General features: G+C 36.3%; 2 protein-coding genes across 2 annotated transcripts; both read right to left on the minus strand.

Moving 5' to 3' along the window:
* Window positions 1-1,800: 1,800 nt before the first annotated feature.
* Window positions 1,801-5,333, minus strand: LOC113689608 ((-)-germacrene D synthase-like). Its single transcript, XM_072051392.1, has 7 exons — window positions 5,038-5,333; window positions 4,645-4,921; window positions 4,058-4,430; window positions 3,648-3,866; window positions 3,350-3,488; window positions 2,329-2,577; window positions 1,801-2,236 (listed from the first exon to the last, which is right to left on the minus strand). The coding sequence occupies exons 1-7, from the start codon at window positions 5,137-5,139 to the stop codon at window positions 1,940-1,942; spliced, it is 1,656 nt and encodes a 551-aa protein (XP_071907493.1). The 5' UTR covers window positions 5,140-5,333; the 3' UTR covers window positions 1,801-1,939.
* Window positions 5,334-10,208: 4,875 nt separating this feature from the next.
* LOC113691124 (scarecrow-like protein 21) lies at window positions 10,209-13,819 on the minus strand. The gene is made up of 2 exons (XM_072051391.1): window positions 13,637-13,819; window positions 10,209-12,309 (listed from the first exon to the last, which is right to left on the minus strand). The coding sequence occupies exon 2, from the start codon at window positions 12,161-12,163 to the stop codon at window positions 10,403-10,405; it is 1,761 nt and encodes a 586-aa protein (XP_071907492.1). The 5' UTR covers window positions 12,164-12,309; window positions 13,637-13,819; the 3' UTR covers window positions 10,209-10,402.
* Window positions 13,820-23,004: the final 9,185 nt, after the last annotated feature.

Below are 23,004 nucleotides of genomic sequence, written 5' to 3' on the forward strand. Positions count from 1 at the left end.
TTTAAAAAATACAAAAGATTTTTCCAAGGCTGGCGATACAGATGTACCATATGCTAAACTCTGACATTACACCAATTATAGATACAGATGTACTACTATACTAAATTATGGCAGCACATCCCTGACTCGGATTCTTTTTTTTTTTTTTTCCTTTCTTGGATTCTATTTTTGGAACAAGAAGTGATAATGCTATTTTTTTTGTTTTAATTCGGTTGTGTTTAGATTACATTTTTCATGATTTTTTCATTAAAAAATTACTGTAACAATTTGATGTATATGAAAAAAATAATAGAAAAATATGGGATTTGTTTGGATTATAAGTTATTTGAGATATTTTTACTGTAGTACTTTTTATGATGTGATGTATGTGAGATAAAAAAATAAACGAGAAGATAAAAAAATATATTAAAAATTGTAATAATAATGTAAGTAAATAAAATTAAAAAAATAATATTCAATTCAAACAAATTCATAATCATAGCAACAAAAAAAAAATAACAATCCAAATAAGGTCTTGCGAGTTTAGTTTTGTCAGGAATTGCAACCGCAATTTTTGACGTGAGAAGGAGAACAGAGAGAGGGGGGAATGATAGAAAGAGTGTCAAATCAACAGCTGGGAGATGACAGTAATCAGATTCATGTATTATTACACTAGTGTTGTATTATTAGTTTGAACTGGACACAGGCTATAAAAGCGGAATTCTTGGGAGGTAACGCTACAGAAGATTGGAAAACATGATTAGTGTTTGTGACGTCCGTACGTGTTCGTTGCCATTGTCGCTTTTATTACGATTGACGAGGTGGGGGCCTACTTTGAACAACGGCAGCAACTTGGTCATCTGGTTCGGCGTCCAGCTGTACGCCACGTGCCACCTTTAGTTTCTCTTTCCTTTCGTTTCTGGTCTCTTTTTGACAACCGAAAAGGATCTGGCCTGATGGCTGAAATTTTTATTTATTTTTTTTTTCCCTTCCTTCCTTTCAAATAAATTAAGTAGTGTTTGTTGTTTCCCTTCGAGATTTACATAACAATAATGCTAAAATGTGTCACGTATAGCCATGATTTCATGTGATGCTAACAAAAAATAATCACCCCAATATGTCCAATTTCGAAATAGACAAAAGTCTAATAGCTCGAAGAAGCAGCAAATACAACTGTTGCTTCGGGAAAAAAAAAAGAAAAGAAGCATATACTACTATTGTTTGTTATTCGAGTCGTGGAAGCAGTATGAAGAGACGCGTCTTTCTTCGTAGGATAACAATCGAGTTTGTCTCAGAACCGTTCGTCATACAATTTTAATGCGGTGGTTGATTTGATGAATTGGTTTGCAGACAAAGTTGTTGGTTCACGCCTAATCTAGTCTTTTCAGGTTAAGCGGCTTACATGGCAGAGAAGCATACACGCAAATTGAATTAGCAACCTATGGCTATGGATAAACCTCCCTTCCATAGAATACTAGAAAATATTGTCGCAACGGATCTTTTATCTGACTTTCTAGGCTCTCGTAGAAGAATGAGAGAGAGAGGAGGAGTGAGATTGTGGACTCTGTGAAAAATGAACCATAGAGTGTTGAAAAAAAAAAAAGAATGAAACATAAGATCTTATGCTGCAGAATCCAAACACAAGAGCTACATCCATCAGATACAGGCTTAGATGTGACATTGTCATGAACAATCCAATGTCGCATTAAGAGAGTTTGGTCTGTCCTATAATATATGCGGGCTTGCTCTCGGCCCGTTTGGCGGGCTAAAAATGTGGCCCAACCACTTTTTTATTGTGTGTTTCAGCAAGTGGCATTTGAGTTTAGCAAGAAACGACGCCCAACATATTATTAAATTATTATTATGAAGTAAAACTAACTGCTGAAGTTTCACCATCTGATCTTCACTTACAAGCATCTTATATTAATAGAGAGCTTTTTCAAGAACACGAAAAAGCCTTTCACATTGGGATTGGATCTATAAGCGCAGTGGTAATGGTGTCCTTGAGCTTGGTCGCAGAATGGGTATACCAATCTTCTTCGTCTTTGTATAACAGATTTATGACCTTTGCAAGGTTCACAACTCGCTCAAGAACGGCCATAGGCACTGCATTTGAATTGAGGCATTCTCCATTAATATCTTTCCAAGCATTGGCTACCTGTTTGTTAAACTCGTCAAATGCCTCTCGCTTTGTAACCCCATATTCATTCACGTAGCACTCAACAGCTGTGGCCACATGCCCTCCTTCCTGCTCCAGCTGCACCACATAACAAAGATATTAATTACTAGCCTGTATATATTCGTGAGACCTGTATGTATCGGGACAATCGTAAATTATTTGATATAAACCTCGTGTCCGGCCATGTCGTCCATTAATCTACCAATGACCGATGCAGCTCTGACGATTAATGGTTCGTTTGTTACCCAATCAAAGGTTTGTGCAGTCAAAGAATCTCCCATTCCAACCATGGAAGTTGTTGCTAGCATCATGTATCCTGCTGTAACAAGTGCAACCTTCATGCGCTCCTCAACTTTTGGGACATAGCCATTGTGAAACCATATGGCCTCTTGAAGATAACCCTTCGCTAACTTTTTCATCTGGAAGATGTTCCAACAGTCAAACGACAAATTTGTAATATACCCTGCGAATAGACCATCTAACAAATATATGGCCCTCATAATGAACCCCCACGTCATGAGATATGTTTTCAGAACCGGACTGGATATTGATTCGGTCAACCTCAGGGGTCAGGAGTCAATGGATTCAACCGAGTTCGATAGATGTTGAACCGGATGACGTTATAAATAAAAATTATTTAAAAATTGAAATATTATATGTAAAATACCTAATAACATGTAAATATTAATAAATGTATATTCATATATATTTGATGTTTTAAATATATTTAACAAGAAAATACAAAGAAATTAGAAAAATCAAATAACAACTTATATTATTTAATGAGCATTAACAAGTTTAGAATTAAAATTACGAACTTAATTGAAAAATAATACCAAACTTTAAGAAAATATTGATAAAGTATGAAATATTTGAGATATATTAATAATTTTTAACAATCTAGGGGTCAAAACATAATATTAAAAAAATTTGAGCTTTTTCCTTTAAATGCTGTTTGAACCGGAAAAATCCAGTTTTTTTCGGGTCAAACCCGATTTTTGACCGAATTTTTACTTGCGCGGTTTTTAAGGATGACTCGAACCGGATACTTGACCGGTTCTAGATTCGACCGGCCGGTCCGGTCCAAGTTTTAAAACACAGATGTGGAGCACGACTTCACACGTGTTGACTGTGAAATCCACCAGAATTTGCAAGTTAAGCCCAGAAGAAGCGTTAATCCAAGCATATTACCTCTAATTTTGAATAATTGACTCTATCTGACTGGCCTTCCTTGGCCAATTTTTCCTCGAATTCTTTGTAGATATCCAGCAAGGCACGGTAACAGTGTTTCATATAAGATGGTAATCGATCCAATTCATTGATGTGCCACCTGGGTATCATTTCATGCAGGCCACCAGAACAAACTATTGTTACAAAAATTGCAAGGGACTTAGGACTGGAGCCTATACGTACTTCATATCTATTGAAAGGTTTAAACTAAAGACGATTTGAAAGGTGAAAAAAAAACAAACAAAAAAGTTAAAAGTACCGTTCTATCGCATCTGTGAAAACGATTAATTCATCCGGAGTCGCATAGACATCATAAATGTCGTCGATGATGGAAGTGATGGAGATTACTTTTGTTAGCACTTCTCTAGCGAAGCAATATTTGGGCTCAAAATACACTCCCAAAATCCAAAAGTAGCACTCCACCAATCGGTCCCTTGCAAATGGCAAGTTGGTCGCAACATCTAAGCCTTTCCACCATCTGAAATGTAAAAGATCAAGGGTAGAAGCTTCTTTTTACTCGCTCCCAATTGGACATGTGATTATTTGGCAAAATTTTTAGAAACATTTGTTAGAATATTCATTGTGGTAGAATATCAATCATTTAGAAATTTTTTAAAATAATTATTTTAGCACCCATCAGTATTAGGATATATGCAATCATTTACTTACTTTGTTAGACCGCTCAGTTCCTTCTGATGCAACTTCTGCAATTTGTTAAAATCCAATTTTGCAAATTTTAGCAACAATTTATCATGTGATTCATGTTGTTGGTAGAGGGATATGTACTGCCTCGCTCCCAGCCTTGTCAAAGTTTTCTGGATCGGCACCTTAAGAGCTTGAACAACTTGTGCAGCAAGAAAATTGCTCAAGTTTGGAACCATGGACTCGAGGTTATCTGAAGTAAATTTCAGCGCTTCGTCCAAAACCTTCTCCCCGTGCACTCCAAAGTTTGCTGCTTCGTACAAGCTCAACATTCCTCGCGCATCGCTCGCCAGGGATTCCTTAAAATCTCCTTCCGGGTTCTTGAATTTGTCGAACACGTCTGTTGAAAAACGTAATAAATAAACAAAAAAATAAATAGTAATGCCCTCCACTAAAAGTTTAATAAACGAACGGTGCATGTCGTTTATGTTATCAAGAAATGATAGTCTCTGGTGTTGGCGTAGCACGTCCTGGTCCATGCATGCTAAAGTGCATGGAAATTTGTGAACACGATTTACCTCTACTATATGTGTTATAAAGGTCGATTTACTTACCACAAGAGGCATGAAAACCTTTTTGTCTGAGTAATCGGAAACGAAGAGCGGTAGTGTGGAGATCATTGCCATCTTTGTGATTCAACTCACTGTAGGCATCGAAAATCTTCTGCAATGATGCCTCGATTTCGCTCTCAAAATGGTACGACACCCCAAGACGCTGAATGGTGTCTATCATGTCTAGCTTTCCAGGAAACTCGTCTGGAGTTTCAGTCAACATCTTTCTAACCTCTTCTCTTAGCCGTTGAAGCTCTCCCTCTCCTTCGAAGAACTTTTCCTTCAAAAAAGCAAAAAGAAAAAAAAAACCAGTTCCAGAAATAAGTTTTGTGATTCGCAAGATCATGAAAATAACTGCCACATGAAAAGCTGGAAATCATATGCGAATGCTATCACCTTATGCTGAGAAGCATACGCAAGAAAATGATCTCCCCAAACGCTTGGATGATAATTGGCAGAGCGACGGGGAACTGGTAGTTTTTCAACGACAACCTCCATAATCGTTTTTAATAAGATATGATTGGAGTTTATTTAAGTAAAACTTCCTGGCACGCTGCAAAGTTCCGGCAATGCAGCTTTTAAAAACTAAATTAGCTAGAATAAAAATTTAGAGACCGACTTTTTTTCTGAAAAAAAAAAAAGAAAAGGAAAGTTAAAAAGTTAAACTACTAAATGAGCTATTGGTCACGTTGCAAAATCTTTCGCTAATGATGAGATTACATGACATGAGTAGGTGAGATTTAGATCATTGGTTCGTAATTCCTGAATGGCCACAAAAATTTACAGAAGCAAAGCTTAAATGAGGCAAAGCGTATTTCGGCTTAAATGGTTTGAGTTCCCTGATCGAACAAACCCCTACAGAAGAAAATTTCGGTGATCCAAAAATTTCCAATGTTTCAGTGGGCCGGCAACGTCCCCATTAAACTGCCTGCCAATTGGTTGAATTTGGATAGATTCTTTTCCATTTGGACCACCAAATGGTGTGGGTCCATCATGGGGAAATTTTGTGGGCCGATTCAAAATGGACGAAAACCTCTGCGCCATTCTCCAGCCCAATATGGAGCCTCATCCGCATATTTCTTCCACGTGTCCCGATTTCCTTTCAACGCTTCGACGTCTGCGTCTTGTGCTGGAAAATTGATTTGTGACAGGTGGGCTCAGCCCTCTTGATAGGATCTGCCAGGAAAAAGATTGGGGTTTTTGTGTGCACCACGTGAATTATGGGCAAACAATGGGTCTTATTCAATAGTCGAGAGAAATGAAGATAATTTGTGTTGCATTCGCCTCTGTTAAGGAATCTGGCTCATCACCGCTAAGACTAGAGTGTCACTTGAGAAACCTTAAAAGTCAGGCTCCGGACATGTGGTTGGAATTTGATATTTGTGGGGTTGGAGAATGGGGGCGAAGATTTCAACCGGATCCAAATTGCGGCTTTATTTTTTTTGAATCGGAGTATAAAGGAATGGTAGCAAGTTTGTAACCCATGAGATAAGAGAAGATGCACCATTCAAATGTATGTATTTCCAAATTTGCCGGTTCTACAAAGCGGGCGTGCTGCCACTGGTCATTTGATCAAGTAGTCATCACTCTCTTTGGTAGATGTTGGAAGTTAGGGTTCTACCTCTGCCTCCCTCAAATTTGTCACAATATGTGGCTGGTCGCAAAAAAGAAAAAAAAAAGAGGGGGGGGGGAGCGTGCCTAACCAGAGCCACATGATATCACAAAATCAAAATCTAAACCACTCATAATTACGTGACTTGCTCGAGAACTCCGTAAATGACTTGTTAGAGATGACGAATGACAACCTGTAGCTGTCATGAAAGGTTTAGAGTGGCAAAAGAAGTGGGAATTGAAACTTTAATTCTTGAAAGTGATGATGCTATTAATGTTGTTCACAAAATGAATTCTGATGAAATGGATTTTTCTGATTTTGACAATCTACTAAACAAGATCCAGATGCCCCGTAAAAATGTAAAATTTGCCAACTCATGTTTTAGCAAAACTTTCTCTCGGTTTGGAACGTCCAACTATCGAAAGGGATGATTTCTCTCCTCCACTGATCAAAACTGTAATCTATTATTTGAAAAAATGAAATTTTTGGTTTACCCTAAAAAAAAAATTTTATTTATAGGACAAAATGAGCAGGTAAATTGCTGGCCCACATATGCCCACGGTATGCAGAATGAAAAATACTCCGCATCTTGCTCGAACATCAAGGCGCGTTTTTAATTTCATGAGAAAAAATAGATCACGTAGGTTTTCGATATATTTGTCGAGATGAATGATGATAAGAGAAAATCATTTAAAATATTTATCGCATTTTGTTGAATAAATTTTTTTCATTCTTCACTTTTAAAATATTAATTTTACGCTGCGTATAAATTTAGGTCAACAAATTTTGATCCCAACTTAAATTTTTGACTATTTTTAACATGAAATCACCGCGTGACTCACATGCAATCATTTTTTAAGTACATTTGAAATGTGTTATTGTAACGTTATATTTGATACACTAGTTTTTCTAAAAACTCCCAATCCGAGCAGAGTCGTTGCTTTCACGTGTCAAAACAAAATTTTTGTTCGCGGACGTGTTACTTTCAAAATTAAGCGATGCCAATGCTGCCATCTCTTTATGGGCGGATGTCCATATACTTGGGGGGCCTGCAGCCACCGGCCATGCAAGATAAATGCAAAAATGTCCCAAGTACTTGTGGTGGCCGGCAGCCAGTGTTTGTGCCTTCTCCTTTTTACTCATTAAATCTCTTCTGCACATTTTCATTGGAAATTGCATTTGTAACTTCCCCTTTTCCCTCCCTCTCTCCTCTCCTTAAATTTCACTCCTCTCTTTTTAAGAAAATCTTCCTTTTATTTTTTGTAATTCTTTCCAAAGATTTAACAACTTCGACATTTTGGCAATATAAGTTTGTCACAGAGGATGGTGGAAGAAGATCCCCATAAACCACAAAATTAACCGAGCATGAAAGTTTTACAAAATACAAGAAGAAAAGGAAAAAAAAAAAAAAACTGTAATTGGAAAGGGAGTATACAATTACCATGAAATAAGAAGTTTGGACAATTTCAGCGTGTTAATTTGCGTAATCTTGATCCAAATACAACTGAAAGAACTTAAAAATTATGTGAAGGTGTGTTTCATTATCTAACTCTTGTTTATATTTTATTCACTCTAGAAATTTTTAGCTTTTTACCATACACCCCAAACTTTCATTTCCTTCACTGCTGCTACAGACAATCGAATTTTCGTGTGGAAATATGTAGAGTGCCAAATGGGTTGATCAACAAGGGATGTTGTTTAGATTTTGTAACAACATCTGCGATAACTGGCTGGGTGACTCGGGAGCTTAATGAAATCTGTATGCTTCAACTACGTACACTCGAAATATCAACTATTGCTGATAAAGCTCTCACCAGGTTAAGGGGAAACCGAAACTCAGAAATTTTCTAAATTGATGAACTGATCCAGATCGATTACCTACCCATCTTCAGGATAGTTACATATATATATATATAATATGTGTGTGTGTGTGTGTGCTGCTAACTTAATTGGAAAGATACACGATAGCTGGCCAGAGCCTTTCTTTTGAAAAAGAAAAAAACGGAAACAAGACGACCCTGCTGATTATTTGGCTAAGATGGGAAGTAACCAGACTAGACAGATTGCTGCTTTTGATTCATGTCAATCGGGACATTCGCGGAGGCGTCTGTAATGTATCCCGACTAAGAGCCAAAGGTGCAGTCCTATGAAGTAATTAGGACCGCCCAAATCACGCGTGCTCTTCAACAATTTAAAACCATACCTGTCTTTCGGGTAGTTTGCAGAACTCCCATACGTTAAGGTTCTCAGACATGAATCCTGACTGAGACACAAATCATGCCTACTCCTCAATAATTTAAAACAACTAGGGTTAATGGCCCTAAACCTAGTGTGATTAACCACTTGGCCATTTAGGATTTGTCACACACACATGATGATCGATCGCAATAGAACCACAACCCTAAGTCGGGGGATGCAATGTGCAATTATCATCATGTCTAATAAGATAATGCTATTTGATAGACAAAAATTTGTTACATGTACCATTAAATCTAATTTTGTGACTTTAATTTGGTAATAAGATCATTCTACTTATTTGAGTTAGGAACATAAAAAAAAAAAATTAGAAAATACGTTTTTGGATTCACAAAAATGTATTTTTGAATTGCACACACTTCGCATGTGCCATTAGCACTTATATATAAAGGGAGAGGGAGGGATTGGTGTAAACTTTTTTCTGTTGCTCTTTCTAAATTACCTTTGATATCTATTCACTTCCAATTTCTAAAATATTCTTTTTCCAACTAATATGTATTTCTTACTATTATTTTGTTTATCAACATATTTAGTAAACCTTAATTTTTATCAGCAACTACGAATTATACTGACCAACTACTACCAAGTAATTATTTATTTATATATTTTATCTTAATGGATTTTCTACATATTACCTATTAGAGCATAAAATCAATTCTGTTGAAAATGAATTCAGGTACACTAAAAAGCGTTGGAGCAAATTTCTTTTATTAATTTCACACACATTCGTGTGTGTCTTGAACACTAGAAATGGTAAACGACGGACCCTTTTTTTTTTTTTTTTTTTTAAAAAAAAAATTGAAAAAAACTTGTAGTGCTGGGTTAGATCGTTAGAGTAAGACCACCCAACTAATAGGTCCAACATGCATGAATTTTTGTACAGTGTGCAGATCTCCCACACATTAGTCTTGAGGTCAATAATAGCAGTGTAATCACGGGTGAATCAATGTTACACTCTGCCCTTTGTGTGAAAGTTACATTCTATCGTAACTTTGCCCTCTAACACTGCAGGCCAACTATCATTCCTGTCATCATCCGGAGTCCGGACAATGATGAAACTTGGTAAAATCATCCTATTATCTTTGGTTCTGGAGTTAGTCCAAAGTCCAATCAAAGTAATCCCAGACTGGCCAACTACTCATGGGAAGAACAAAGTCCTTCTTCCCATTCCTCTTCTCTTCTTGACAAATCCACAACCGAGTGACTAACAAACCAAGTGTTAAAACTCCGGAGTCGCCTAGAATTTCCATTTTGTGATGATTTCAACCTTTCAAGTTCGAACAAAGCTCGGGTAGACCGGAAGCGGGCCTCAGCTACCTCACTCAATCAACCTATTGAATACCCAAGATTAACTTTGACCGAGTGGCTTCCATTAGAACAATCACCCGTGGGATTTTCAGTTTTCAACAGGGGAAGGAAACTAATATGGTTGGATTAATCTTGAACTTACCCACCCTCGCGGATGCTTTAAGTATTAGTGTCCAACAATTTATGTGCTTCTACTCGCACGGTCATACCTTACACATACTCTGACCCGCAGCAGAATTTGCTAATCCTCTGTAAAAACTTGTGTTGTACCTAGGATTGTGGAGAGCTCATTGTTAAAGCCAGCATCATCAAGTTCTTACATCTCAAACAGCAAAAGACAATTCTAACATCTGTACTGAACAGAAGAAAAAAGCACTTAAAAAGGGGAGAATATGAAATGACCCACCTGTATCTCCAACATGACGTTTTACAACAATAATATTGCACAACATAACTAAATGAAATTATGCCTAAAGCTATCATGGCTACAATAACTATGTAATTGCCCATCCTATGAACCAGAAAAACAGAAACCAGTTGTTTCTATATCTACCTCTCCATCGTGCTCTTTCCGAATTCTAAGAATCAGTGCCAAGCAGACGCAGAAATCAGATTCCTGTCTTTCCACCCCAACAGCATAGCGCCATCAGCCTCCACTAGTGTATAGTGTTCTGAGTAACACCTTAACAGGCCTCTTATCACTGAATTGACATAAGAACTCAGAGGATATTGCCGAAACCCAGCCATCGTAAATCTGGATTTCCACTTTCCAAAGAGCTCATGGCGTTCAACCCTTTCCTTTCCTTCGCAAGCTATAATATTCACTATATCCCTGGCCAAACAGTGTTGCTCCACATTAATTCGCTCCTTCCTGTCCCTTGGCATAGTGACATCTATCGACTCAAATATTGCCGAATAGTATTCTAGAGTTTCCCAAAACCTGGGGAGAAATGGAGCAGTATTCGTCTTTGATTCTTGTTCCACCAGGGTGACGACCTTGGGATTAAGTGCCTTCACCATTCTGAGAAGCCCATCTCTTGGATTGGTCACATCAACACTCTCATCAGGTGTGTGATGGAGCTGCAGGGGGAAGTTCACAGCCAGAGCTTCACCAGGCCTTATACACAGCATATCCCTTGTAACCTCTGGAGCGAAAACTGGCACTGCATGGAACTCCACTGGAATATTGAACTTTTCAGAAATGGCTGCTAAACGCTTGCCTACTGCTGCCAAACCTTCTCCGCGTGCATACTGAGAAACTGGGTCATCAATGCCAGTAATACGCACATGAGGAGCACCACTAGGCCTTGCAGCAAGTGCTTGTAAGAGAGTCATCCATTGTGTGCCCTGAGCAATTTGGAAGTCCACAATGTGGATGCGATCTTCGTTTCTACATGCTTCTGCAATGGCACCATTTGCAGCCATGTAGCCAAATTTCAAGTAAGGACATATTTCATACAGAATATGCATGTATGAAAGCAAGTCCTTGCCTTCTGGCTCCTTGCATCTCAGAGTCCGGTAAATGTTGGTTCCCGATGCCTCTTTCCTTGCTATTAGCCCTTCAAGCATGTAAGCACCAAGACGCTGAATTGGCTCACCAGTGATGCTTACAGCACCACGTGCTGTTTCAACCAATTTCTCAAAGTTCTCTAGCTCATTTTCATAAAATGCTCGAGCACATTCCATCAACAATTGTTTAAGATTAGTTGGAGGGATACCCTTCAGGGACAATTCTTCAATCGCTCTCAGACGCTTCTCCATAGGAAGTTCATTTCCTGATTTCCTCAGGTGCAAGGCATAAGACGGCTGGGAATGAATTATTTGCGATCCCAGGGGTTGATTTTCCTGGCTCAAGGCCCTGGATTTCTGGCCTGATGCTTGTGGGCCTTTATTTTCCCCTACAGAGGGAGCTGATGTTGTTGCTTCTTCATCTGGTCCCATTAGAGCAGTCTCCAGTTGCTGCAAAGTGTACTTTATGTTATGACCATTATTTGGATTCTGAAAAAGAGTAGTTCCACCAGAAGAGATTTGAGGTTTTTCTTGACTGGAATCTGGAGATGAGCTTAACTGCTGGTAGCAACTACTGGTATAATTTAATGAAGAATTACAGGATGGACTGGCTTCAGAAAGATTTTCTGTTGAACTATGCTGTTCTTGACCGTCACTCAGTGTGGTAAGAGTCTCAGAATCAAAATGAGACAAGAAAGGTGAATTAGGTGAGTTCCTTAACTCAAATTTCAGTGAGCCGTAGAGTCTATTTGGCACTGAAGGGGCAGTGGAATAAGAAGGGTATGATGATATGTCTGCACCAGCAACGCTATATCCAAAAAATTGATGTGAATCCATACTAGATAAGTGGCATCAGCTGTTTTATTTACCAATTAAAATAACATGGACGGTGGACAAGAAAACTCTCTGGTTCCTTTATCAAAGACAAAGAACAGCAGATTATGTCCGGTGAAGGAGTCAGTCTTTAGCACACAGCGAAGGACCTGCAAAGTCACAAAAAGCAATAAATTTTAGGTTATAGCCTTATTTAACAGATAAAGCTAAACTGTTGTTGATACTAGTGAAGTATTTAAACAGAATAATTTGCTCAACATGTAGTACAGCAGTTCTCCTTTTGCCTGAACAAATTTGTTACATCATGCCCATGTATTGCAATAATCAATTTAAAAAGCTCTGTCCAAACTGGTACCAACATAAGAATGATGACAATAAAATCTTAATCACCATATTACTATTCATCACAGGCAGTTAACAAAAATGTATAATTTATTCCTTGCACCAAATTGTTGAAGCAATACGCCTTCAAGTAATCCTAGCCTCAAAATGATCTATGGCAAAAGTAAATTAACACATCTCTCTGACCCCATGAACAAAACATTGAGACCTGAGTCAAAATATATCATTTCCTTCCTTTAGCTCCTAATCCTTGTCTTCATAGATCACCACAGATCAAACTATACAGTTTTCTAAGATTACGTTTTTCCCTGGGTTTGATGTGCAGGTCAGAATTACCTTTTTGGCAATCTTCTGCATAATCTCAAGAAAAAGGATAAAGAAAACAACAATCATGCACAGAATTTCATTAACCAAAACCAGCTAAAAAGAAAGAAACACTCCTCATGGCTCGTAGAATACAATCTGAACAAGCATATATTCATGAAAAAATTTTCAATTACACTACAAAAAAGAACCCCATAACATAACCAAGAACATACTTTTTTGACACCAGCAGCAATAAACTGGGAGTTCCTAATAATTTGATGGTGTTCCACTAAAACAATGAAGACAGAGATAAGTAAATAAGCTGGTTTTTTTCCTCTTCATTTATATCTTTTCTTCTCAACTACTTTATAAACCATCTACCCTCCCTATAACTCCCTGCCTTCAATAAACGAAAAGAAATATCCAAGAAACTAAAGAAGGAATTCTAAAGCGGCAAATTTTCCCCATTGACTTGAGCTGAAGAAGAGAACACCGTGTATTCAAAGAAGCCTAATTCAACTGCTTGACTAATAAAATCAAGTCTCCTCAATCCCCTGGTAAGAATTTTCTATACAAGTAAATGAAGGAGAAAAGAAAACACGATAATCAACCCTTTGAATTCAATCTCTCTCTCTCTCCCCCCCTCCCTCCTCCCTCCCCCTTTGTTTTAAATGTTGCTCAAGATTCAACCTTGAAGAACAACAAAATAAAAGACAACTTTACCATCAACACAACAAATATAAAACAGGAAATTCCTTTCAACCACAGCCCGCCTCAAAAGATCAACAAAATGAACCTTGACTTCAATTAAAAAACGGAATTAAGTACCTGAGGATTACTTGGGCTTGAAATGAAGACGTCAACCTCTTTCTCTAGCCTTCTTCTCTTCTAGCTCGGTGTTCAAGTGATAGGATCTTAAATATTTTGAATACGTAAATTTCTCAGCAGACAAAAGATGGGATTTTTGTGGGCTTAGGGAAGCTGAAGAGAATCGAAAGAACGAGCGAAGATTGAAGATTTTATATATAAGGAGGAAAGGAAGGTGCGACTTGCGAGGCAGTTGTGACCTGTGACCTGTTAGCTGACGAGGGAGCTGGGCCCGCGGTCTCTTTAACGGTAACGGAGACTAGGGGAGTTGAATTTTGACGGAATTGATGACGATGATTGAACCGTTAGTTACGCCGACCACACGTTCGACTTTGGCGAACATTCTCAGCGCCCTCAACTCATGTCCTTTTGGTTTTTGGTTTGGATAGAGCCACGCGCTCCTCATCGCTAGTGTGCGGCAGCCAAACACATGAGAATCTTTCAGAAGGAACGTCATGCAAACATGATTTTTTTTCCCTTCTTTTTTTTTTCTTTTTGCGGTTTAAATGTGTTCACGGTTAGTCCAATAAATTATTTTCAATCAAAAGAAGATTTTGGCTGTTGATTTCACTTAGGAAAAAATTATTTCATTGTACTAATTACTTAGAGCATTATATTATTTTTCTATTTTATTACAGTGAAAACATCTTTATAACAATTCAAAAATCTTTATCACAATAACAATATATGTACATTGGACTTTGATATCTTCTTTTTGTATACCAAAGTTGACCGTATATGTTGATCAATTTGTTATGACTTTTTATCCTATGATCTTTTTGCTCCTATAATCATGGATATGTGAATAGCATCTAAATAATAAAATAACATTTTTTTTTGGTTTTATTAACTTGCAATTATTTGAAAACAATCTTCAAACTTTTATTGGTGGTACCTTTTGTCAACCAGGTTATTCAAATTTCAATCTAGTAATATATATATATATATATATATATATAAGTTTTGATAAAACTTTTTTATGTTAAATATCATTCTTATGTGCACGATATTACCTATCTAATTAACTTATTTTGTGGGAATTGGTAAATACAACAAAGTTCCATTAGGTTATCAAGTTTCAAGTTAATAAATTATAAGTTATCATGTAACTTTGTGTAAATAATTAATTTAATAAAAAAATGTAAGCATATTTCTACATTTCTAATGTTAATTAATTTGCACTTTTCTTGCTTTGAATAATTAGAAAATTCTATGGTCTTTTTCAGTATCATTCCCTCAATATAGTATATCTCTAATGATGATAATGAATTTCATTATCCAATGGTGAACTTCACTTTAGGGTATAATATTAAGAACGGGCTGTAAAATCTCCCTAAATAATTTTCTTCTCCCTAGGATTGTGCCAAAAAAAAAATTATAGTAGAAAATAAAAAGATAAAAGAGAGGAGGGGAAAAAGAAAAAGTTTACTGCATCGAGAAGAAGCGGACGCGCTGCTGGCTGCTGCGAACGGGGAGGTGATGTATGGGGTGACAGGGTAGACAACAAAGCCGCGCTGAGGCCAAGCCGTGTAATACAAACGCGAGGATGACGACCACGTGACGTCGGGATTAGGTCCGATAAATAAACCGGGATTTGTTGACGGTAAACCTGATAGGAGTAACATAGGAATGGAATGGAATTAAATAAGACGGACACGTGGGGGTTGAGAATCTCCTCTATTTTGACTACTTTGACCTGACGACGTGTCACGCGGTATTGTATGACTGACTGGACCACTCCCCCGCCGCTTTTATTTCGAACAATTTCAACGAAATAGAAAGGGGAGCGCCCCCTGACCAGCTGGAAAGCCACTTAGCAAACTCCCCACCCATTAATTGCTTAATTCGATTGTAACATCCATGACGTAATTTCGAAAGTTATGTAGATATCTAGAAATCTATCAATGATTAATATATAGCTATTTTTAAAAAATCTTGAAATTGTCTAATAATTAGAGTTAAAAGTATAGAAATGATGAGATAAAACGATGATAAATTTATAAAATTAGTGACTAGGAGTAATTGACTTTCAAAGTCGCGGTACCCACAACATTCTTTATTCTTTCTTTTTTTTTTGCCCTTTTGGGCTAACAATACACAATTTCAATTTTATGTGGGAGCGAGTTGATTCATATGATTAAGCAAACTTAATTATTAATCACTGCAAGGTTATCCATGTTCCATTCTTCTTGGCTATGAAAGCAGTTTATAAAAAATTTGGCTCTCATATAAAGAATAAATTTGTTTCTGTTAATGACAGAATCACATGTATCTTTTTTTTTTTTCCCCCTAAACGATAAGTAATTTTATAGTTATTTTTATTTTTGCGTCTTATTTGCCCCCCTCTCAATTTTCTGACCCTCTATTCCCATAATTTTGTAACTTCCTTATGGAAGAGTCTTTACAAAGTTTGAACATTTGTCCACGTCACCTCCATCAAATTTCGCAAAAGAAAATTCAATTTTTTCAAATTTAAATACGTATAATATTAATTGTAATTATAAAACAACAATTTAAATGTAAGGATATTCAACCATCCACGTTGAAATTTTAGCTCTATTATAAATACGAATACTGGCGGTCACCCTCCCGGCCCACTGGTTTGCATGGAATAGAGTGTCTTGTTTACTCGTGAAATGCATGTAGAATGTTTTCTTTAAAAAGACTACGCAAGTCATTATCCCTGATCTAAAGAGGACGAGGGTGCTGCAAATCGCAGCAGCACGAATAATAAGAATCACATTGATCTATTACTTTTTCTTTTTTTTTTATAATGAAACTGAATTTCATTAAAGTAAATCCACATCTGCAGCGCACATAATAATCTCTTTTGAAAAATTTACAAATCAGACGTGGCTTCCCTCAAGTGACAAAAACAAATGAGACAATAAATGAGCAGCAACATTCTTCTTCCTTCTTGCTTGCATGCGAAACCCATATAAAACAAAATTTCTTCACCACATCTCTAATGCCTCTGATCAAGTTACCTAACACACAGATAAATCAGGAGCTATTCAACCGCCATCTACACAGGGAGAAATTCGCCACATCTATTCAACCGCTCTTGGGGCTTGTTTGGATAGCCATTTTTCGGTAAATGGCATTGTTTTCCGTGAACATATTTCTTTATCATCTTTTTACCTCACATACATCAAATCGCTACAGTAATTTTCCAACGAAAAATTCATGAAAAATGCAATCCAAACGCATCGTCCCGCAGGAATTGAGTTTTACTCGTCCAAATCCAACCGGACTCTCTGTTCAGTTCTGTAATTAAGTATCCAGGCTTCAAAATTAAACATGCACTTTTATTGCGAGAGGATAGGAAAATCAGATGGCCAGGTATTTAAAAAGTAGGCCAGTATCTAACTTTAAAGGCAGAACCTTAACCCTTAGAGATATTTTATTAATTAACATCCATCGTCGCTCTCCCTAGATAAAAAGGGGGCTATGAATGTGATGGCACCGAAATGATTAGTGCAACAGGGAATTAGTAGTGTTTGATCAACTGCTAACCAACTGTGATCCGCTTAAAGAAGCATAATCATCACGAACGCGTGACAGCGATTCCGTCCAGAAAAAAAAAAAAAATTGGAATTTGAGTGGGTCTAGCTCTAGCAGAAGAAAAAGAAGCATTATTAGGCCTGGCCTGGTTGGTTGTAAATAACTAATACTATCAAGGAAATAATAATAATAATATGTCCTCATCATCTTGGCTGGCGTATTAAAGGGACTTTTATTTTTATTTATATATCCAGGGAAAAAAAGAAAGTGTAGTACTATTACTACCTCCCTTCCAATTTGAAAAAAGCCTGTTATGCTAAACACTAATATTAATTAGTTTTTTTGATTGATTGTATTTTTGTATATACGCGTGAGAATGAACGTGCGTGCGGGGTCGAAGTGGGCGTGACTGGTTTGCCTTTATCTAAAATCTCCGAGACGACTAAACAAGTGATACGTACGAATGAAAAGACCGGTTGGCTTTTTGGGTTAGGTCCATTATCTTAATGATGGAATGCCACGGTTGTCTACTTTAAACATGATTTATATCTGGAAAGATACAATCATGACCTTCGAATAATAATCTTTATTTACAGGAGGAATGAAATCTGATTCTCTTTTCCCGTGGCTAAGTGCCATGTTTATACTTTTATTGGTTTTTGTGGTGGTTTTGTTGTTTTGGGGGGGGGGGGGGGGTTCTGGGGTGGTGGTGGGGTTAGGTCTGAAAAAGTTGCGTTTGAATTGTATTTTTTAAAAATTTTTTTATAAAAAAATTATTAGAACGATTTGATATATGTAAGAAGAAAAGATAATAAGAAAATATGATCACGAAAACAATGCAATTTTTCGACGGAAAATGACTGTACAAACAAGTTGGTTTGCGCAAGAATGCATGGTTCATCATTCCAGGAGAATGATTTAGCTGTAATAACTTCATGTACTCGTGCATGCATGGAGTCTTGACCTTTCTTCTTCGAACTTTCCAAGTTCACAAATCGATTTAAAGATAGGGATAAGAACATAATACATACATACCTTTCTACTATATCCTTCCGGTGCTTTCTCCTCCACGAGCTTTTGCCTTTTGATTTATTCTTCTTTCTTCTACTTCAATTCTATTTATCCTTTCAAGATGTTGCAACGAAGTTAGGAAAAGTCGCTTAATTTCGAGGGCTTTTTCTTAAACTTATCTGAAATTTCATGAAGCCTCCAGACCTTACTCGACTTTTTCCGGAGGATGTTTGAATAAGCCACGGCTGAATTAGTAGTATTAATCTACTATTCTAATGTAGAGGTGCGTTATCCTGATAGGTATGCCATCCAAAAACTAGCACTGCTCATCTGCAAACCCAGGCTAAGTCCCCGGGGAAAAAGGTAGATTACAAGGAAAATCAACTCAAATGTATGGGTTGGGTGGTAAAATAAAAATACTAATGAAAAAAAAACTCTATAGCAATATTAGTAATTGACATAAGTATTATTATTGTCCGATTTCGTGAGTAAGGCTGCTCTGCATCCGCCTGTGAGCCAGGATTTTTTTTGGGGGAGGCTAACAAAATTATCTTAATATATTATGTTCAAAATAATTTTCTTGTATTCAAATGTATGACATCTAAAAATATCAAATATTAAATTTAATTATAAATGTATGTCTATTCATAAATATGCGGTACAGTCATAACAAAAAATAACAAAAAAGATAACCTTTGATTAAATATCTTATAACATCACAAACCATCTAATTTGCACATTATGAGAAGATGCTCTTCAATATGTCACCTATGCAATATATATATATATATATATATATATATATATATATATATATATATATATATATATATATATATATATATATATATATATATAACCATGTAATATAAATGTAACTATTTTCAATTGAAAAAAGATAAAAGTTATGTTAACATACTTTGAAATTTCAACATATTTTCTTAGAAGTAAATTGAGTTCTATGTTTTTTCATAGAACTAAATTCATCTATGATATATGTATATATATATATCAACTCTCATAATATAAATTAAAATTGTAAAAATTTTAGGGGGAGTCAATTTTATTTTACACACATATTCACATATTATGAATTAAAATTTTCAAAACTTAGGGGAGGCCATGGCCTCCCTCTGCCCCCTTAGCTCCATCATTGCCTGTGAGCGTATTTGGCATATGAAACAATAGTTTCATAGCTCTTGCTTCGCTTAAGGCCTTGTATATGTTGCCTCTCTTTCAATCGTACCCAAAAAAAAAATTCAGACTCTATTTCGGAGTTTCATTAAAATCATTTTACCTTTGTCATGATATGATCAGTGACTACTAAAAGTAGAAGTCATCTTTCTTGAATAATATTCCACTGACGCATGCAGGATATATGCTAGTACAAAGTAAGTAATGTGGGATGAGCTTTAATCTCATCTAGAAAGCAAGTCTCAAAATCTTATCCTAAGAAAGGCCTCAAATCGGATGAACGTTGACAGCACTGAAAAGTGAAAAAATGCATTTATATACAGACCAAGTAACGTATTGGACCTGTTAAAGACCATGACCAAATTATTCTCTCGTGTTTCTTTTTTTTTTTTTTTTTTTTTTAAAAAAACCGATTTTAAGGGAAGGGCCCCAATTCGGTTAATGAAAACTGAACCATCATCGAATCAAATGAGTGCATTATGCATCTGTATGAATTTAGAATAGAGGTGTCAAAATGGGTGATTTGGATTGGATAAAATGGGTAATGGGTATAAGTAAATCAATCAATTTATACCCCGTTCAATTAGATGAATATAAATGGGTAAGTCAAAAAAATGAATTGAATAACCTAATTATCCATTTATAACCCATTTATTTAAACTTTTTGTAAATTCATTTTTGCAAACTATGTTGTCAATTTATACCATCCTTTGTATCCATAATTAGTTTTAAATATTTATTTATAATGTTCAATAAGCCTAATTATCAATTTTTCTCATCCGTACTCTATGTCGCAAAATTTTATAGTACTATTTAATAATTAAACAATAAGAATATAAAAATTTGAACTAAATGGTATAAAAGTTAACATAAAAACTTAATCCAAAAATTTTGAACCTCTAGCATTTTTTCGTATGTAAATTAAAAATTTTATTTTGAAAAAAATAAGAAAAGAGGCTAAAACTTGGCATAAATTGGTAATACTGAAAAATGAGCAAGTTAACAAACTAAGAGAAAATAAAATGATAAGATAATACCAAATAATAATAATAATAATGAAACAAAAGTAATTAACATCATGACAAAATGAAAATTTTGAAAAAAAAAATGGATGGGGGAAGAGAGGGGGTTTGTGGGAAGACAATTCTAAATAGGTTAATTGAATTTGACGGGTAATTCAATACTATCCATTTAATAAATATGTATTATTGGGTAATCCATTTATATCTATATGTAAAAATTTAAGATACACATATCCATCTATTTATGGATGGATATAGGTAAATTTTTAGTTAAATGATTTTGTTTGACAGTTATAATTTAAACCACTTAAATACAGTAACAAGCAATTGGTGGCCACCCCCACCAAACCTTAAAAATAATGGTGGTGGCCAAGTGCAGCCCTTGAGCCGTTGGTTAAATTATTCTCTCGTGTTTCTGCTTTTCTACCGTCTTAGATTCACCCGCATAACACGTTACTCACTGCATAAATAAAGACAAAACGCTTCAAGTAATGTAATAATAGGCGTTCTACTGCTGCTGCTACTATTTAATTACGAGTCGGCATGAGAAACAACAAACAAAGACGAGGCAGTCAAGTGGCAAATGGAAAATTGTATTCGGTTGATATGATAAAAATCATGAATGACTCATCCTTTGTGGCTTTCTGGTCAAATCCAAGGAAATCAAGAAAAGAAAGCACATGGGAAATACCGAGTCAGAAATTTGTGTTCCCATCTCATTCCTCGCGAACAAACGCTTACGCACACGATGACGAGGGTATCAGGTCAAACATTTTTTTTTTTTTTTTTTTGGGATTGTTTGTTGGTTTTTTTCTTATTTGGTTGGTTGTACTTGTAGCTGTGGGGGAGGACTAAGGAAGGATGATTTCAATAATATATTTCACTCTCTTTGGATGGTCTACTGCTTCGACTTTGCTGATTGCTCCTGCGCATGACGTAAAACATCAAATAATATATATATTTTTTTAAAAAAAAAAAAAAAAATCCATATCCAAACACAGTCATTTCTAGAATAATCCTTAAGCTACGAATTGTAGTGGTATAGATTTGTAGCTTGCAACAATTTATCATGCTACCAACACCTCTATAACATTTACTACTAACTTTTTAGGTTTTCTCATGCTTGATTAAATTTGGCAAAAATTAGAAAAAAAAAAAAAACACTAGTTGTTTGAGGAATTCTATGATACTCCAGCAGGCAGTCAAGTACAAAGTTAAAGCTGCTGAAAGGGTTGAGGAATGAGAAATATCAGAGGAAAGTCAACTAGAATTAGGAGGCGGATGTGGACTCGAACACGCGTGAGTGATCAGCCCAATTGTGCTTCTAGTTGTATTGTGCATTTGAATGTCCACACGCCACAGACACTGTCGTAAGCCGTACATAATTAACCTAGAATGAATCCAAGCCATGCTGCTGCTTTCATTCTTTCTTCAGGGAACACATCTGAAATTCCAGTTTTCCGGCGAAACGTTGTAAGATCTTTGGCCCACTACACAGAGAGAGGAGAGATTACGAATGAAATCGAATGCCAAAATCTTCTTTGCTCAATTATTAAAGTTGCCAGATCGGCTGCAAATTTCACATCATTCGTGTGCTACAACGATAGACCTTTTAGGCAGAGTTTTTAGTAAGTCGATGGTTAATACAAACAAACATTTATTACATGTGCAAAAATGGAGGACGGAGACGGAGACGGAAACCTCATCACTCTCAGCCCAAGACAACCTTTATACGTTTTAGGATACACTTGGAACTTCTTTAGTGACTGTTCGACGACTTGGGCCAACAGTTCAGGAGAAAACTGATGGGATGAGACTAGCCATTTGGAGTGAAGGTTCCGTAGCTCTGCTTGGGCTTGGGTATATTGGACCGGGCCATTGCTTTGACTGCTCAACTCAACATTGGCGGCAATTGTGAACAGACCACGATGTCCCATGCGGCCCGGTGGGGGCTGCATTAAGAAGCATTGACAACAACTGCACATGGATATAGTACCTTTCCATTGTTAATGTGTGATCCTTTTGGGGCTTTTTGCATGCATTTTGGTACTGAAATAAAATTACTCGCAACATCCTACAACTTTTTGTTACTCGCAAGAGCATTGAGTTCGATGTAAACTTTTCTTCTTCTTTTTTTTTCACTTTTTAAAATTTCAACTTTAACCTCAAAATCAACTTCATTATACCTTTGACATCTGATCGAGTGCGTCTGTATCACTAGTAGTACTCAATAGCGCCACTCTTTTAGCATATTTCCCTCAAAGATCCAATGGGACCTTATTTTGGTGGTCACAGTTGAAAACCCAAGATTTAGGTATTTTGGAGCTCAAGTATATCATTAAATGTGAGCTTTTTTTTTTTTTTTTCCGCTTTATGCCAGTTAATTTGTAATGATGTTGAATTGGTTATTCCGACTATTTGTGGATTAGTTTGGTTGTGATTTATTTGTATCATTCCCACTGTTATATCCAAAAATCACTGTGCCAGGGCAATTTTCGTGGAATTTGGTAATTTCGAAGATAAAAGAATAATGAATGCAAAACTTCTAGTATAAAGAATACCTAAATTTCACCTTCAGCTGTTTGTGTTCCTGATAAT

The sequence above is a fragment of the Coffea arabica genome, chromosome 5c, assembly GCF_036785885.1.
Source record: "Coffea arabica cultivar ET-39 chromosome 5c, Coffea Arabica ET-39 HiFi, whole genome shotgun sequence".
NCBI lineage: Eukaryota > Viridiplantae > Streptophyta > Magnoliopsida > Gentianales > Rubiaceae > Coffea > Coffea arabica.